General features: G+C 39.0%; 1 protein-coding gene across 1 annotated transcript in view; it reads right to left on the bottom strand.

Moving 5' to 3' along the window:
• The window catches only part of PIK3C2G (phosphatidylinositol-4-phosphate 3-kinase catalytic subunit type 2 gamma), a 222,599-nt gene that overhangs the window by 160,648 nt on the left and 41,914 nt on the right, over positions 1-20,037 (bottom strand). The window contains 3 exon segments of the mRNA XM_075505608.1: positions 8,095-8,217; positions 9,601-9,621; positions 13,101-13,164. Of these exon segments, the coding sequence (XP_075361723.1) occupies positions 8,095-8,217; positions 9,601-9,621; positions 13,101-13,164 (208 nt within the window).

The raw sequence follows: 20,037 nt of genomic DNA, 5'->3' as shown, positions 1-20,037 counted from the left end.
CCTTTTGCATGCCTTATATATTCATACGTGAATCCCACAACCACGCTGAGCAGGCAGAGCCTCAGCATCCTTTCACAGCACCCTTTCACAGGAGTACCAAGTCTCCACTCAAGTGGAGTGGTTGAGAGTCCCATGCGAGACAGTCCTGAAGGGCAAAGGGGTCCAGAAGGCTGGGCATTCTTCAAGAAAGAGGTCTTAAAGGCGCAGGAGCAGGCTGTCCCCATGTGCTCTAAGATGAACTGGCAGGGAAGAAAACCGGCCTGGCTGAACAGGGAGCTTTGGCTAGGACTCAGGAAAAAAAGGAGAGTTTAACACTTTTGGAAGAAGGGGCAGGCAAATCAGGAAGAGTACAGGGATCTCGTCAAGTCATGCAGAGAGAAAATTAGAAAGGCAAAAGCCCAGCTAGAACTCAATCTGGCCACTGCTATAAGAGATAATAAAAAATGTTTTTACAAATACATTAACAACAAACAGAGAGCCAAGGAGAATCTTCTTCCCTTATTGGATGCGGGGGGGGAACATTGCCACCAAGGATGAGGAAAAGGCTGAGGTACTTAATGCCTTCTTTGCCTCAGTCTTTAATAGTCAGACCAGTTATCCCCAGGGTATTCAGCCCCCTGAGCTGGAAGACAGGGACAGAGAGCAGAATAAACCCCCCATAATCCAGGAGGAAGCAGTTAACAACCTGCTATGCTACCTGGACACTCACAAGTCTATGGGGCTGGATGGGATCCACCCAAGGGCACTGAGGGAGCTAGTGGAGGAGCTTGCCAAGCCAATCTCCATCATTTATCAGCAGTTCTGATTAACAGGGGAGGTCCCAGACAACTAGAGGCTTGCCAATGTGACGCCCATCTACAAGAAGGGCTGGAAGGAGGATGTGGGGAACTACAAGCGTGCCAGCCTGACCTCGGTACCAGGGAAAATTATGGAGCAGTTCATCTTGAGTGTGCTCAACAGGCATGTGCAGGCCAACCAGGGGATCAGGCCCAGCCAGCATGGCTCCATGAAAGGCAGGTCCTGCTTAACCAACCTGATCTCCTTCTATGACAAGGTGACCTACTTTGTGGATGAGAGAAAGTCTGTGCATGTTGTCTACCTGGACTTTAGTAAAGCCTTTGACACTGTTTCCCACAGCATTCTCCTGGAGAAACTGGCTGCTCATGGCTTGGAGGGGCATACTCTTTGCTGGGTAAAAAACTGGCTGGATGGCCAAGCCCAGAGAGTTGGGGTGAATGAAGTTAAATCCCGTTGGTGACCGGTCACAAGCGGTGTTCTCCAGGGCTCAGTTTTGGGGCCAGTCTTGTTTAATATCTTTATCAATGATCTGGATGAGGGGATTGAGTGCGCCCTCAGTAAGTTTGCAGATGACACCAAGTTGTGTGGGAGTGTTGATCTGCTTGAGGGGAGCAAGGCTCTGCAGAGGGACCTGGACAGGCTGGATCGATAGGCCAAGGCCAATTGTATGAGGTTCAACAAGGCCAAGTGCCAGGTTCTGCACTGGGGCCACAACAACCCCATGCAACGCTACAGGCTTGGGGAAGAGTGGCTGGAAAGCTGCCAGGCAGAAAAGGACTTGGGGGTGTTGGTCAATAGCTGGCTGAACATGAGCCAGCAGTGTGCCCAGGTGGCCAAGAAAGCCAATAGCATCCTGGCTTGTATCAGGAATAGTGTGGCCAGCAGGACTAGGGAAGTGATCGTGCCCCTGTACTCAGCACTGGTGAGGCCACACCTCGAATACTGTGTTCAGTTTTGGGCCCCTCACTACAAGAGAGACATTGAGGTGCTGGAGCGAGTCCAGAGAAGGGCAGCGAAGCTGGTGAAGGGTCTGGAGCACAAGTCTGATGAGGAGCGGCTGAGGGAACTGGGGTTGTTTAGCCTGGAGAAAAGGAGGCTGAGGGGAGACCTTATCGCTCTCTACAACTGCCTGAAAGGAGGTTGTAGAGAGGTGGGGGTCGGTCTCTTCTCCCAAGTAACTAGCGATAGGACGAGAGGAAATGGCCTCAAGTTGCATCAGGATAGGTTTAGATTGGATATTAGGAAAAATTTCTTTACTGAAAGTGTTGTCACGCATTGGAACAGGCTGCCCAGAGAGGTGGTGAAGTCACTATCCCTGAAGGAGTTCAAAAAACATGTAGACGTGGCACTTCAGGACATGGTTTAGTAGGCATGGAGGTGTTGGGTTGACAGTTGGACTAGATGATCTTAGAGGTCTTTTTCAACCTTAATGATTCTATGATTCTAAGTGGCCTACATTTCACCTACATTCCTGTGCCAAATCAGCAAAAATAGCTATGCTCTTCAAAGGCCTTTGAGCCGGCAGTCAACCAGAGAGGGGCAACAGGAAATATTAGGTGCAGGGATTTAGGGGGTGTTTATGCCCTTGGTGCCTGAACATAGCTCTTGATGCCTAACATTAATTCAGTATCTGGATTACCACCTCTCATATCCCACTGCTGTCAGCAGGAACTGCTGGGTGCTTATGACCACTGAAAGGTCAGGCCAGTTATTTAGACTGAACAGACCAGTCTAATTAAACTTCTTTTTTTTTTTTTTTTAAAAAAAAGAGCTGCTCTATTAAATCCCCAAGTACAATAACTGCCATCAGTCAGACCTTGCTCCAGCCTTCTCAGACACTGGACAAAATTAAATATTGCTACACTGCCTGTGCCTCCCCATCTGCACAGGAAAGAACACTGTCACGGCAGGTAGCTCGGCCTGTCTCCCAGCAGGACAGGTGGCACCCGCATCCCTGGGGCCGTAGGTGGGACCCAGCCTCAGCTTGAAGGCAAGCGTGGGCGACTGGCTTCCCCTGCTGGCTGCTCAGTCTGCCTTGTCTTCACCTAGCTCTGACATCAGACTTGCATCTTCCAAGGTGACATAGAAATAAGTTACTGAGGTGCAAATCTTGACCAGAGAGACTAGAAAGTTAATTCTGTGTTTCGGTATTGCCCATGGCTTGCACTGTTTGAACTCATGTCCCTGAAAGGTTTACTATCCTTTACAGTCATTAATCCCTTTGCAGCAGGTTGAGAATGCTTCGTGTTAGTACATATGTATTCAGCAAGATACTTCTTAAAAATTACAATGAATGCAGAGGTGACATAAGAAGTACAATGCTGGATGTACATTCTCCCTCTGGTATCCAGCTTGAAGCTGCCAGCATTTGTCTGGTAAATATGAAGAGAAGTCAAATGCTTACTTGAGGGGAGAAAAGCAACCTCCAGGCTGAGAAATATGTTTTCACAATCTTTATAATGCAGTGAGACAAATGGGAACAGAGACCTTTGTTCAATTCTCTCAAATTTTGGAAAGTAAACAACCATTTGGAACACTGCTTATAATTTCAACATAGTGTAGCCCATTTAATATATAGTGGATTAGTGCCTGTTCTAGAAGGATTTGATCTCCTAGGACTTTTTTTGAGCTGCTGTAAGAAAGGAAGGGGAGGAAAAAAAAAGATATGAAAACCATTAATTGTGCAGCAGGCCCCGAGTTTCCCCTGAACGGATTTTAAAATCCCAGGGTTAGGCTGGTTAGAGACTGAATGAATCACATTTATAAAGAGACGCAATCAGTTAAGAAGAAACTATCACTGGTGCCAGTTGCGTTCATAATCTCTTTACCATGTTACAGGAATGCATGGTACTGGTACCAAGGAGGCAGTAAGGAGGTAATAAGCACAGTTTAATTAAACACAGAAGATTAGAAGTGTTTGTTTTTCTTTTTTTCATAAAACCAGAATTAAATAGAAGCACATTGATTTTTTTTTTTTAAGTATGCAAGAACACATGTACAGACATGTATACACAAACATATACTGGCACCCTATGTAATTTACATTGGAAGGAGAAAGCAGTCATTTCCCTGAGGCATTATGTGCACATGGAACTTGCCAAATGGATACATTAAAAGGTATTCTACATAAAACCACACCATACATTATACTAAAGCATCAGGAAACCATGGTGAAAAAGCAATTAGAACTTTTTTCCTGGAATTTCTCCCTTATTCAATGTGTAATGCTGCAGCACTTGAGATGTAACAGGTAGCCTCAAAAATTTCACTTTACTTGTGGTGCAAGTTCCCTGCTTGTCTGAAAAAAGCCTCTCTTCTACCTAACAAAAAGTCTTGGAGGTACTATGCTGATGAACGTAATAGAAAGAATTCAAGCAGACTGACAAGATACGCTAATATTGCAGTATTTAATCATTTTGTCAGTACCCAGAATTCACATAAAATGCCCCTACACTTCATTATGAGTTTAACTCAAAAAAGGTTTGGAAGACTTGGTACTCCATCAAACATCCAACTGCTGAGTACTAATTTTGGCTACATATGTTGATACAGACAGGAGAGATGGTCCATTGTCTTTGTGTAAATATTGATAATTATAGATAAAATCTGATTTGTTATATTTATATACTATTCTATACATGAGGTAGCTGCATAGAATGTGTAATCTCTATTTTCATAAAATGGAACAGCGTTCGAGATACAGAACATGCAGAAATATATTTTACTGCTTTTATGACATTTATAGTTCAGTTGCTGCTGGGAAAGATGAAGCTCTTCATAAAATCAAAACTGAACTTTTCTAGATTGCTGAAGTCCAATCGACTGTTCTAGCACTTATTTCTCAAAGGAGTAAAAAGCAAGCAGCAGCAACAGCATTTGCTGGTGCAGGAACAGTTTGACTTTTTCTTTTTTTTTTTTTTTTTTACTTCTTTTTTTTTTTTCTCTCCATTTGTTTGAAGTCAGTTGTTAGTCAGGTCTGCTTCACCAAGGAGGGAGCAAGGGGAAGAAGGGTGTCAGTCAAGGTCATAGACAGCCTTTAGAGAAAGGTTTCAAGGGACAGACGACTAGTTCAGCTAACCAAGCTGAAAGGGAACGTTAAGGGAACAAAACCCTCAAAAACTTCGAAACTTTAAAAAATGAGTAACAATCTAGTCAGTATTCTCCAAGAGAAATGTGGAGACAAGCAGTTTCTTATGTGAATATTAGGACAGAAAAATATTTTAAGACTAGTGATAAAATATTCAATCAGGACAGAATCTTTTTAACGTTCAGAAGAGGGTATTCAGGAACAGTATCATTTTGCTCATTACAGATGAGCAAACACCATCATTATCATTGCTACCATCACCACTTATCATTTTTAGCCTCTGGAGATGACAGCCAGGACCAGCACTCTACTGTGCTGGAGACTATACATAGAAGATAAGGAGAGGTGTTCCTTGCTCTGAAGAGCTTATAATTTAAATAGGTAAAACATAAAAAGGAAAGCGTATTACTCCCTCTGTGCAAAGTACATGGAAGTTGGATCAGCAGAACCTGTATATATTGGAGAATGTCTACACAGTGGAGTTGGAAATTGGACATATGCCGGCGAATGAGCAATGGCAAGCTGGGAACATTTGGAGCAGGGGGTTTTGTTTGTTTGTTTTGGATTTTGTTTGTTTGTTTTTACTACAGGATAGATCAGCTCATAATTCAAAAGATGACCTGTACTTTTTGTTTTTTATCCTATTATCTTATTCTTCATAGCATGACATGGGGTTTTCTGATTGCTCAGGACAGGCCACACTAATAGGAACTGATTTGGCTCTTTGACCACTATATCGCTCTCTCTGCTAGAATTCAGAGGATGGGGCTGAAAATGGACTCAAGGATACTCAGTAAATATAGGCCAGTCACAGAACGCAGTTTACACGTTGGGTTCACAGAGCTGACCTGAACACTCAAAGAGAAAGTACACTAAATTTCTGATAACTTCAAAAGAAATCTTTTAACAAATTGGTCCCAATACATTTCTTCTGCTATAATTCCTTCCTAAAGGAGAATGTGTTCTGTTACTGTCCTCTCTATCTTTTTACTGGACCAAGCCCTTTATCTATCTCTTAAGAAAGATTCTGGGTTGACAAAATTATTTTCTCAAGGGGGAGATGCTGATCTGCCTGACACCTCTCAGGACAGCCTGGGGTTTAACTGAAAAGCAGATCATGTGAATCCCTTGTTACTTCTTTTATCTCTTTCTCTACTGTATTTGCCCTCCAATATACAGGAAGAACTTTTCTTAAATTGAGATATTCTTATTTGCATTTAAATCAACAACATGCCAGATAAAATGTGTGCTGTCACAGACCCATTTATGCTGGAATTTATCCAGAATAGTGACTTCTAATAATTGATGCTGAAGTGGACATGAAAAGATTTAGGATGCTATAGAAACAAGATTTACAGTGAGTCATGACCTAGAAGGGAAGCAAGAGAAGGCGCTTAAGTGAATCAGCTGGTCAGCTCTGAGCAACAGCAAAAAAACTGGAGCTATGTTGTTTCTTGCAGCTTGCTCCTTAACAATACTTGCCAACCTTCAGAGAGACAGCACCCATATAACTAATTTCAGAAGGCCACAGCTGGTTCTGCCCAGGGCCATGCAGCAATGTCTGCTCTGTGATCTCTAGTGTCCTCTGTTCCAGAAACACGGTGCAGGGATTTACTTACAACACAGACCTGCAGAGAGCTACGTTGATGTTCTAGAGTTTATTTGCTTGGGTCCTGTACTTTACCTGAGTTGGAAGCTATTCCCTCCCCCCTCTCATTTAAGAGGGATAAACAGAGACTAAGAATGCAGAGATTTAAGAAAAGAAGTTTTCTGAACATCATTAGAGCCTCTTCAACTAACCTACTTTCTGCTCTTTGGTGAGTCTTTTCACCTCTCAGGAGGAAGTTTGCCCCTGTAAGATGATGACTATTGGAGGGTTTGAACCTGTCAAAAGTAAGTGTATATGGCTGACAGTATATAATTAATTTGCTATACATCACTCCTATGACACAAGAAATGTTATAAAAAGAACTACGCTAGCTTTCCCCAGTCTTATGTTTGGGACCTCTAACTGCATATCAGGCATGATTAAATAAATTCCACTTATGTAGCTAGACATGTTTCCAATTAACACTAGTTAACTCAGTTAACACTAATTATCCCGCTGTTTACTGTCCTGTCCTAGGTGTTCTTAAACATATCAAAATCTTACACATATCACAAGCCGTGGGCTTAAAAAAAAAACAAAACCAAAAACAAACAAACCAAAAAAACCCCACAAAAAAAAAAAACAAAAAACCCCAAACAAACAGAAAACCCCAACTGCAAACAATAAAGGGAAAGAATAAGAGTTTTGTAAGCAGGTAATGGTCTGAGAATGCAAGCATCTTGCCCAGTTTGGCATGTTTTACTAAACAATATTTGCTGTGAGAAAGAATGACAAGACAGAGACCATACAAGGAAAGAAAAAAATTCCTTAGTAACTTAAACTTTTTTTAAAAAGTGTGAAGAGGTAATTTCATTAGGGTGGGAAAAAATTAGCATGTCTTAAGGTTACACCAGACTAAATCCAAGTGATTAATGGCTTGATTTTCAAATTTGCTGAGCATCTGTATTTCCAAGATGCTGACTTCAAAAGAATTTTTGGGTGCTCAGAACTTCTGTAAATCAGGTCATAGCGACTTGTCCAAGGTCATACCAAAGAGGCTGATGACAAAACTGAGAACAGATACTGCCCTCCAAAGTCCCAGTTCACAATTATACAGTAACAGCTGGAAAACCCACTTCAGTGTTTTAAGAGTGAGAATTCCAACTAAAATCAGGACTATATGATGTTGGTCCTTCTCTGCATAAATAGCAGACATTTCTATCTGAAAAACTCATAACTTAAATGACATTTACAGAAATAGGGGTTTTTTTTATTGTCAACAACCCATGCTAAATATATGAAAATTTAATACTTTGAAATCACATGATTTGGTAAATAAGTGACATGGCAAAGCAGAGATTCATATGTTTGGTGGGAATAAGAAAGAACAACCAGAGGAGCATATCAGTTACAGTTAAACACAGGACAAGTCCTCTGTTGCTCCTCTGTCACACATTGTCAACAATCTTTTCTTTTTTTTATAGTGCCTCTACCTAATGCTTGTCAGAGGGAAAATATGTAGTAAGACAGTAGAATGGCCTTGGTCGATCAGAAAATTAGTGATACCTATTCAAGCTCCAGTTTTAAAGAGAAAAATAGGACATCAACTTGCGTCTTTTACCTGTGCTTTCACCAATGGCACTGCACAGAGTTTCTTGACTGCATCACTAATGTCTCTGGTTTCCACACAACAGAGGACACTGCAGATTGCTTTTGCTGCTTCAATCACATTATCAACTTTATGCTGTTGATAGCAAAGAAAGAAAAAAAAAAGGCAAACAGTAGACAAATACCATTTATCAGAAACACCTTACCACAAACTTCATGCCAGTGAATATTTAGAAAATCATATCTGCTCACGCAAAATTCAAACACACCATGCATTAGTCTGGCTACATTGCCATCGCTAGTGACCAATAGTTTCCTAAGGATAGCATAATTTTTGTTGGAAGTCCAATTATCTTTCACAAAATGTGCCTTGTTGAAAATGAACAAATTTGGTATCTAAGACTGATTTTGAGGCAAAACATTGGTTTGTCTGAACTTCATGAGCATAGAAGCACTGTAAAAAAACTTCTGAGGAAACCTGAACCCAAATGATTCACAAACTTTCTGAGGTTTTTATGATAGTGTGAATTTATCCCCACTATTGTCTCCTACCCATCTCTGTGAGAGCTGGCAGACAGCCATGTTCCTCCTAAAAATAGTGACTGTGTGGGAGGCTGCATAATCTAACACCTGTGGACTGAGTACTTCTGCAACTAGCTTTTCTGCAAAATATATATATAGTTCAAACTATTAGATCTTATTGATAATAAATTTAGATCTTTAAATATTACCATATAAAAAAATCTCTAGATGAATAATCTCAGAAATACTTTGGGGAATTCAAGTATTTGGATAATACAGATTTGGATCCCAAAGGAAGGAAAATGCAATCTTCAAATATCAAGTGCTCTATGTTCAGGACAATAAATAAATAAAAATTCATGGGTTTCCTGCATAGTTATATCACTTCATTAAAGCTTAAAATACATTCTCTGAACAACTAGAAGCTCTCCTATAAATATTCTCCATGTTTCTGTACTGATAAATGTTCCTTTTAGTGCACTACAGCATGTGTATATACTGATAAAACCATTTCTCTAACTCATCCATTTCATGCCTGAAAAAGAAAAACTGTATCAAGATGAACTTCCTATTTTTAAGCTTAAGGTCTATATCCAGACTGTACTCTGAGAAGGTTACCACTTGTCATTAATATAAATAAATATAAAAATATACTGAGGTTACTAATTCCACATTACCTGCCTTGAGCAGAACTAAAGCAGGAACAAATTACATAAAATATCCTCAAATATTTGGTGGTCAGAATTCTTTTAAATATAAGTTGTTGGGCTTTTTTTAGTAATTAAAGACAGCGACACCTGTTCATACTAGAGGCTTTGGAGAGAAAAAGGCTGTGGCTGACTGATCCCTTGAGTACTTTAGACTTTCTTTTGGTCTGAAGCTGATTTACCCTTCTGCTAATTTACAAGGAGTGCATTTCCTTTCTTTCATATTTCTTTCCTACTGCTTGGATTTTTAAATTGAACTCTTGCAAGATATACTCTCTGTGCACACATACCTTGCCAGTAGAAGTAGAAACCTGTAAAAAAGGCATGGTTTTGTTACCATGTATAACATTGACAAAACCAAAGCATTATACATGCCAGTTTACTGTGCAGTTGAAGAAATGCATATATGTACACACTCATATACATACATATATAATTTTTTAATTACTATATATAGTTTGTAATTAAAAAATAAATATAATTCTAATTTAGCATTTGATTTAAATACATTTTAATTTAGCATTTTTCTTCTTCAAAAGTGGATATGGATTATTAGAACAAGGGATTTTATGCCTATAAAGACACATTCATGCAGGGCAATTTCTGAGCAGTACACAAGCGATAGACATACACAAGACTAATCCTTGAGTAGAGAAAGAGCTATACTGCTGGACAGAAAAAAATGAACCAAACCAACAGTTCATGTATTTTTGTACATACATATATATGCTGTTCCACATAGAGTTGGATATCTTGAGGAATGTGTCCATTTCTGTATCATATACTATTCCATTTAGAGATCAATTAACAAAGTACTTAATATTTTATAGAAGCTACTATACCATAGATTTTGTTTATATGGTAGCTACTTCTAAGGAGCACATTGCAGATCAAGGAGAGCAAGCATATAAAAAAAATTGTGTAATTCTGTGTACTATGAACAATGACTTATTTCACACTATTTCTCTTTTTGGATATTATCGTGTAAAGAGTTTTCCTTTTCCATATGTAGACATATGACATTGATTTTTGTCCCAAAGAAGGGAGGACAAAGTTTCATTTCTTACAGAAGTTTTACATTTTCTGAAAGTCCAAAAGAATTATAGTCAACATCTTGTATATGTTTTTTTTCCCTCTACATATTTAAATACCAGCAGAACCTTTGAAGGATATTTTGGTGTTTAAATTATTTATATGATAAAAAAGGCTGCTTCATTCTAGAACTTCTATACTCTGTATTAAAAATTTACAAAGTTTTCTCTCTACATTAATAGTACATTCTGAATAGATTTAAAAATGAAGTGCATGTCAAGTGATTATCAACTAAAATGGCTAGTTATCTTACTGCACACACTCTCTGGGAACACTCTTTACATTTCAACCCCAACAGCACCAATCCCACCCCCACCTTGTGCCAAATATCCTAAGCTCTTTTTTTGTTTTGTTTTGTTTTCATTTTATAGAGGCATTATCCATTTATTGATCATTACTAATAATAACAATAGTGGGCTTGTCACATAAGTCAGAAGTATTGGTAACTCCAAGGCTTTTTAACAGAAATCTTTGAACAAGTAAATTTGTAATTAGGTAGGTAAGTGTGCAAAAAAATTATTGTGCTTTTTTAACTGAGAATCTCAAGATCTGTCTGATTAAAACTGAATGCTTAAGGAAGTTCCAGCTGAGTACAGAACTTAAGCAGGTATGTGTGTACTTAATTTAGTATATGTGAGTAGCTCCCAGTGGCTTAAAGTTCAGAGTGTGCTGAGGGTGGATTATGGTGAATCAGAAGGGTAACAACCCTCCCAGTAATGTGAATGCTGGCTTTGAAAATCAACATAATTATTCCCATGTAACCTTGGGATAGGGGGCAGTTATAAAGGTCCCAGTTTTAAACCTCCTTAAAGGAATATAATCAGATGTTAGAGAAAATAAGTAAACAAGGATTCAAAGAACAAATAAAGGGTTCTCATTTTTTGCTTTCTTTACTATATATTTATGACTATAACTTATTACATTACAGCTCCATAATTTTTCAAGCCGCTTATTAAAGCCAAGCAGTAACACTAGTTTTAATTATTATAGGTTTGAAAAAGCTCCATATACTCTGGTGCCTCTGAATGAAAACATCTGCATGATGATCTGACCTATGTCATTACTTGCAATCCTGCACTTTTAAGCAATTCATGTGAACTTTATTGAGTGTCCCTGTGTAGACAAGACCTTGTTAAAAAAAGTAAACTACAGAGAAATTTAGCTCTAGAGTAACACATGCATATTTCTAACATAGAATGAATATTTGAAAAACGTCCTGTCTTCCCTTTATAAAAAGTTAATGATCTCAAGTAATTGCTTACTCAAGGTAAAAATCTTTAGCAAAAACAAATTTAAGAGTGCTTCTTTATAGGTCCGAGGAATATCTACAGGGTGTCAGTTGCAGAGGGTGGTTGTAATGACTCATTAATGTTGAGATTGTAGCTTTTGTTGAATTTGGAATCTTCTTACTTTAGGCCCTAAAATTTCAAGTGAATGTGAGTAACTACACTGATGGGTCTACTTCAGTAAAGAAAAATATATATGCACATTTGAGTTTGGGGACCTCAGTTTTCCAAATGGTTATGACTGCATCACATTTTATACACTAAATAGTCCCCTTTGAGAAGCTGCTTATAAAGAAAAGTTCAGTGAATACTTACACAGTATCAAAACCTTTACTTTGCTTTACTTTGTAGCTAGGCACAGTTCAACAGCTTTTAAATTTGTATGTGTTTTGCAAAAGAAAAGTGTCAAAGATTTATACAAAAATGTATAATATTTTTATCTATATTTACATATGTATTGATATATATTTATGTATTCATGTACATGTCTATATATATGTACATTTATATATGTGTGTATATGTATACACACTTGTATGTATGTGTATGTTTTCTGACTATTCAAAATAGAAATATCCATAGATCACGAATATCCAGAAAGATTAGAATCTGGACTTGAATATAGGTGACAGATTTCTGAAACAAAATAAGAACTTTATGTTTTAATATGTATTTCAAAGAAATCCATACTTCAGCATAATGAGCTATGACTCTGGAAGGGATGCACTGGAATACCTCCACGCTACATCAGTGTTCTTTGATTTTATTAACGTCCTTTGTTTTCTTTCCAGTTCCAAACCCTAGAAAGTCAGTTAGCATGACAACCTGAAACTGAGATCAAATAGCCATTTGGTTTCTTCCAAGTTAACATTCAAATATGCATTTGTTGTTTAGACATTTGTCCTTAAAACATTAGTTAGCAGAGAAGATTTCCTAAGAGATTTTGCCTTCAAGCATGTAACATTCAATTGGCAGCCCACAATACTTTAAAATAAAGCTCTTATCAGTTTTGCTGCCTAAACCTAATCCTGCAAACTATCACATGCTTGAATATATATCCTAAATATATAAACATTTGGCTTGTGGGTTTACAAAATCAGGGACAAATGTTGCAGATACAGATAGTGTATTATACCTCTACTAATTCCAAATATTACACTGCCAACACAAACGATCCTGGTTTTATTTACAGGCTCCTTGACACTTACAGTCACGTCTGACATTTAAAATTTGTAGCACTTTCTTCCTAATCTCAAGCCAAGTTTTATTAAGAGAATTTATATCCTTTCCAAGTCAGGTTAAACAACCTTAATTAAAAGTCTTCCTTAATTGCATTTGAGACAGATTAATAATTAGATACCTTTCATATAGAAGTTAATGCTTTTCTGGTATAACAAACTGAGAACAAATACCTCATTTTGCAATAGATATTCCACTTGACCTCTGTATTTCATAACAACTGAAACAAGGTTTCATCTGGAAAATGGAAAAAAGAAAACAACATCAAGTTAATAACAATTACATAAAGAGAACAGGTTTGCTTTATTTTTTCTACATTCTATAAATTGGAAATAGTTTAACTGACAGTGATTTTATGTTGGTATAAAATAAGGACAAGTGCTTATGTAGATGTCAGGTAATTGAGCCTGGATCTCCACATTTTTTTGGTAGTCATTCGCCACAAAGCATAGATGTAAAAATCTTCTACTTATACCTGGAGGATACACATTTCCCAAATGAAAGAACTCCAGTAAGTGATTTGCTATTTCAGTGTCTCTTGAACTCCAAATCCCATTTATTTTACTCCTTAAGGTTAAGGAAGTGCTTAAATATTACCTTGAAAAAGGATGGACTTAAGTACATGCTACAATGCCTTCTTTCTCAATCACTCCACAGACTAAAGCTGCAGAGAATCAGGCAAAACATCTGCAAAACATCTGGAAAAGCTCTACATTTCAAAAGTCCATACTAACTCACAAGTATAAAACTGTATATTATAAAAAGGGATACCATTGCTACATAATTCATTAAACTTTATTTGCTTACAGTTCTCAAGTTTACATGCTTAAACTGTTTCAGCAACTACCTTTTCCATAGTGTTACCCAAGTTGTGAATTTGTTTTACTTCTGTAGATAGACATATACGACTCTGTAGTCCCATGCCTTTGGCATGCTGCAGAAGTTACCACAAAGTTTGTACAGGCAGATTGCTGTGCCTTCACAAAGCTTCACTAAATTAATTAGGATTATGAACAGGAGTATATTCCTCTCTACACTGAACTCCAAGACTGAGGCTTCAGCTGTAAATCTCACCATTTTAGAGCCACAGGCTTCAAGTGCTATCCGCAACAGATAACCAGAATCAGAGTTTTGCTTTTAAGAAGCATTTGTGTAATCTTCTGTGTTTCAAGCACAGTGAAATTCTAGCCATCGTTTATTTGTCAACTGGAACAAAACAGAAAAGGTGCCTATGAGACCATGGCTAAGGTTGTTACACACAGGAATACACCTTCCTTTTCCTTTGACAGCCTCCTCTGTAGGGTCAAATTTTCAGGAAAGGGTACAGAAACCTTAGTTCCCACTTCCACACCCTGCCTAGCCTACTGATTGGTAAAATAGACTACTTATTGCCTTGATGGTCCTCAGTGGTAGTTAGGGTTTGCATGTGCTTTTATGAAAAAGTGGAAATTTCAATTTATATTCTTTCTTCAGTGTTTATTTGTTTTACTCTATCACTTTATCCTTGACTTTTTTTTCCTCTTGTATTTCCCACTGACCCTTGTATTAGGGTTCTCTCTTTTCAGCAGGTTTAGAAGGAATTTCCCCCTCATTGTAGTCTGGTAGCTGAAAGTCACAAAAGTATTTTGATTGCTTCAGAGCAAACGGACTACTGTTTGCAGAGAAATTGTGTGTGTCCTCATGTATCTTAGTTGGGCTAACTGAGCAACCAGAGAGTAGAGTTGCAACTACGGTCCAAAGTACAGCTTTCATGGTATGTGGTTAGACTTTGATTATATATCTTGTATGACAAGCGAAGGAAAGAGTCATTGCACTGAAATGGTCATGCAGAATAGAGAAATGTTAGGTGGCCTTCCCTGTGCTAATACCAGAGTGCATTTCCCCATAGATGCCTACTGTACACCTCCTCCGACAGATGGTTTTGCCTTTTCAGCTTTTTATTTCCAATCTACACTAGCCTTATCTAGCCAGGCAGTTTGTGTGTTGAGTAGCTGTCTGGCAATTCCTCCTGTAATCCTGTTAAATCATAGCCAATACAAGTTGTTGCTCTGCTTTGACCAAATCTCCAGGCATAACATCTTTTTGATAGCATTACCCAGCTCAAAAGTAGTTCTGGACATATGGGCTTGCCTTGATGCATACAGGTAAGCATGCTTATTAGCATGCTTGCTCTAAATGCAGGTTTCAGAATAATTTCATAATTTATAATACTAGTCCAAAAAATTAACATATTTTCCATCAGTTTGTTCTACCCTAGAGAATTTTCTGTATAAAGTAGCCATAATTTTACATAATGAATAGGAAACAGATCCAGCAACTTGTAACAATAATCAAAATACCTCTACTAATGCTATCCTGAATCTTTGGCTGCTAGATAACTAATACCACCCATATGTTGTCACACAGACATACCTCACACTTGTACATCTTTGTACAATGTGTATAAATATGGCAATGCTAACCAAGCCATGAACATGCAGTGTTTCTTTGACATTGAGGAAATTTTTGGACCTTTTAGCAAGGCAATATGGTCCAATAGTTTTGAAAAGAAAAGAAAAAAGAAAAGTACAAACAACTTGAGAGAGTCAGTCTTAGATCCCAGCTGGTCTATATGGGAGGAAGATGAGAAGTATATAGCATATACTTACAGCATTAATTTTTCAGTTTCCTGGCAGCAGCACCTACTGTGGAGCAATACTAGGTTTCCTTTTTAAAATGCTGTTTATCACCATGCTGCCTAACTAAGCTGTGCCTAACTGCATGGATCAGACTAGCCATCGTGTTATAGTTACTGGCACCTCAGTATCCGAGATTATGGGCCAATTGACTGCAGTTCTTCTAATGCACTCATTGATTTACATTGTGTTTGGTTTTCAAGCTATGAAAATCAGTGTATGAAGCGATGTAGGGGCTGCTGGTTTTATTTGTTCACATTTGCCTGTGAGAGGAAATCTGATTATTACAGAGGTAAAGTTCCAGTTCATTCTTTTTACTTCATGTCAAGCCAGTTCGAACAGTTCTTTTTCCTTCTCTGCTGGATCTAAGTAGATTGAGCATCTCAATCAATACGTTCTCTAAAAGACAAATGTTTGTGTGCTACAATCAGAAATGTAACTACAGTACATGCAGACAACCCTAAGCATTATTTTATTTAGCTAATCTAAATACTCACAGCTGTGAAGACACAGCAATATGGGAAAGTAATCTGCTGGCCTTCCTAGGTGCCAGGCAGATTTGCACAGCCTGTGTTGAGCCCATTCTACTGCATCTCCATTCCACTGCATCTATCTACTCCACCTCTAGTACAGCCCTAGCTAGATATAGACTTGAGGAATTATAACATGTTGCAAACATACATCCCAGTACAGAATAAGCACAAAGATGTTGTTGCATGTTATGTTAGAAACGGCTGTTATGACTAGGTATGATACTATTGACTGGCTTACTCACAAAAAAATACTAGAGTGGCACTGCTTACAAGAACAAGGGCTTTTCTTCACTGTATGGCTCACCTTATAATTTTGGTGGTGCTTCAAATCTAAGTGCCTTAATAATTGTGCCAGTGCTTTCAGCTCAAACTAGTTGCCTCTAATGGGGAAAAAGAACATGTGAACACTGCTGAAGAAGTTTGCTCCAGGGAGTGATTTTTTGATCCTTAAGTTAAGGAGTGCATGAAGGCTTGTGTTCACAATACTTGGAGCAGCCACAGATAGAACCAGCTGTGCACCCTGCATAGCACCAAGTGGGAGCCTACTCCAGGCCCCCTATATCTCTACAGTGCTACTAAGACATATAGGTTTTTTATTCCTTAAAAAGGGGGAGGTTCATTTCAAAATGCCCAACATAACGAGGCAGTCTGCCATAGTGGTATTTCCATACCATAGCATCAAAGGTATGTAATGCACATCCTGGAGCAAGCCTTAAGCACAGCACTGAAAGACCGCATATGTACAAGGAGTCTAGTGTGGTGCTGTCTCATGGATGTTCCCCTCCAGGGAGCAGTCCCTGGAATGAACTAGGAAGTGGATGAGGATCAGGTTAGAGAATACTTAAACTGGACACACATAAGTCCATGGGCCCTGATGGGATGCACCCATGAACGCTGAGGGAGCTGGCTGATGTCATTGTGAGGCCACTCTTGATGAACTTTAAACAAACATGACTCTTGGAAGAGGTGCCTGAAGATTGGAGGAAAGCAAACGTCACTCCCATCTTCAAGAAGAAGGACCCAGAGAACTACAGGCTGATCAGCCTAACCTTGAACCCTAGGAGGGTGATGGAACAACTAATCCTGAGAACCATTTCCAGGCACATGAACTACAAGAAGGTGATAGAGAGTAGTCAGAATGGATTCACCAAGGGAAAGTTGTGCTAGACCAACCTGATAACCTTCCATGATGAAATCATAGGCTTTTGATACTGTCACCCATAACAACCTCACAGAGAAGCTAATAAACTATGGGCTGAATGAGCAGTGAGGTAGATTGAAAACTGGCAGAATGTCTTGGCCCAGAGGGTGGTGATCAGTGGCACAAAATCTAGTTGAAGGCTGGTAACTAGCAGTGTACCCCAGGGGTCAGTCCTGGGCCCAGTACTATTTAACATCTTCCTTAATGATCTGGATGATTGGGCAGAGTGTACCCTCAGCAAGTTTGCTGATGATGCAAAACTGGGTGGGTGATACACCAGAGTCATACTGCCATCCAGAGGGATGTCAACAGGCTGGAGAAATGGGCTGACAGGAACCTCAAGAAGTTCAGCAAAAGGAACTGCAAAGTCCTGCACCTGGGGAGGAATAACCCCATGCACCAGTACATGCTGGGGGCTGACTGTCCGGAAAGTAGCTTTTCAGAAAAGGAACTGGCAGTCCTTGTGGACAGGAAGCTGAACATGAACAAGCAATGTGCCCTTGCAGCAAAAAAGGCTAAAGGTGGCTAAAGGTATCCTGGGCTGCATTAGGAGGAGTATTACCAGCAGGTTGAGGGAGGTGATCCTTCCCCTCTTACTCAACACAGGTGATGCCATACCGGGAATACTGTGTCCACTTCTGGGGTCCTCAGTACGAGACACATGGATGTACTGGAGAGAGTCCAACAAGGGGCTACGAAGATGATGAAGGGACTGGAGCATCTCTCCTATAGGGAAAGACTGAGAGCTGGGACTGTTTAGCCTAGAGAAGAGAAAGCTCAGGGTGGCTTCTTGATCAGCTTGATCTTCATCAGCTTCTTGATGTATATAAACACCTGAAGGGAGGGTGTAAAGACGATGGAGCCGGGCTCTCTTCAGTGGTGCTAGGTGACAGGACAAGAGGCAACGGGCACAAACTGAAACACAGGAGGTACCAAGGGTGACTGAGCAATGGCACAAGTTGCCCAGAGAGGTTGTGGAGTCTCCCTCCTTGGAGATATTCAGAAGTCATCTGGACACAATCCTGGATAAGCTGGGCTGTGTCCAGACATTACTTAATTAGGACATATACAAAGAAATACCTACTCTTGTCTGTTTTGAGTCTGCTGCTTTCACTTCATGCTCCCTTTATCATGCATTGGAAGATACAGTAAATTATCCTTTTTTGCAGACGTTCTCTGTGCTCCTCAATTTCATAGACTTGTCATCTATAAAATACTCATATTCTATTATCTCTTCATCAGGATGAAGAATATTGTTAGTTATTTGTTCCTCATATGGAAAGCATTTCATTCCTCTGAGCATCCTTGCTGCCCTTCTCTTCACTTTTTCAAGTTCTATTACATCATATTTGAAATGGGAGAAGCAGAACTGCCGGCCGTATTAAAGATAAATGAACACCCTACACTGATACTGTGGCATAATATTGTTTTTTTGGTTTTTCATTTCTTTCATAATAATTCCCAACATTTTTTTATCTTTTTTTTGCAGCTGCTGTGCACCAAGCTGACATTCAGAACTATTTATTATAACCCCAAGAACTCACTCCTGGTGGTAAAAGTCAACTCCGAGCCTATTATTTCATATGGGAATTTAAGACTGTTTCCTCCCATCTACATTTATCTTCTCAAAATTTCATCTGTCACTTTATCACACACCCAACTCAGCATTGTAAAATCCTTCTGCAAATCATCAAGGCAGCTCCTGTGCACATTATGGACAGCAAACTTTTATCACTTAGCTATTACCCCTTTTTTTCCTCAGTTAAGTTAGAAATGCAATTGAGAGCACAGGGCCTGACCACAGATCTTTCTGGGTCATCACTGCTGGAAAATGTTTTCTCCTACCTGTCAACAATCTATGGGACAAACAGGAAACAGTGATCAAACACAGTTCAAGCTTTTACTTTTTCAATATTTACTGAACTTGTGGCTGAAGAAAGACAGTATTTATTGCCTACGCTATCAGTTATTCATTGCCCTACAGTATCAGAGGAAATTTTGCAGACCATGTTGATTTGCCGCTCAACATCTTTTATCACATATGCCCTCTGAAGACTCTCTTTGCAGTGGAAAAGGCCACATGCTTTACATCACAAGATATAAAACAGTCAATAAGTAGTGTGTGTATAGACTGTATGATTGGTTTGATATCTTTATAGCAAGGACCAGAATGGAAATTTGGGCCATGCTCCTAGGAAACCAGATGGGTCCTCAGTAAGCACCAGATATTCACCTTGAACAAGTCACTACCTCTCTGTTTTTCTCCATCTGCTAAATGACAGGTGTGGCATTTACCGTTCTTGGCAAAGTACTTCATAACACATTGATGAAAAACATTACAAAAAGCATTAACAGCTTCTTTATCTAAGTGCATGAAACAGAACATAACGCAGGTTGAATGAGGAATCTATCTCATTTAGTGCTTGTCCATAGTAGGTTAGCTTTAGTCAGATACGCCTTGAGTGCCAAGTTAAAAACTTGTCATAGCTAGCCTCCATTAAAAAAATAAAATAAAAAAAAAAAATCACTGAACTGTGAAAACACAGGCATAATTAAGAGCAAATCTATTATTTTTACAGTATTTACTCTTAAAAATTCTCTAAGAGCAACACACATGAAAATGACTCCTTCAATTATGGGAATCTTTGGGAAACATGAAAGTTCTAATGAAACCTTCAATGACATGAAAGGGAGAGAATGG

This window comes from Mycteria americana, chromosome 1 (assembly GCF_035582795.1).
Source record: "Mycteria americana isolate JAX WOST 10 ecotype Jacksonville Zoo and Gardens chromosome 1, USCA_MyAme_1.0, whole genome shotgun sequence".
Classification (NCBI taxonomy): Eukaryota; Metazoa; Chordata; class Aves; order Ciconiiformes; family Ciconiidae; genus Mycteria; species Mycteria americana.
This window is presented reverse-complemented; position numbering and strand designations above follow the sequence as displayed.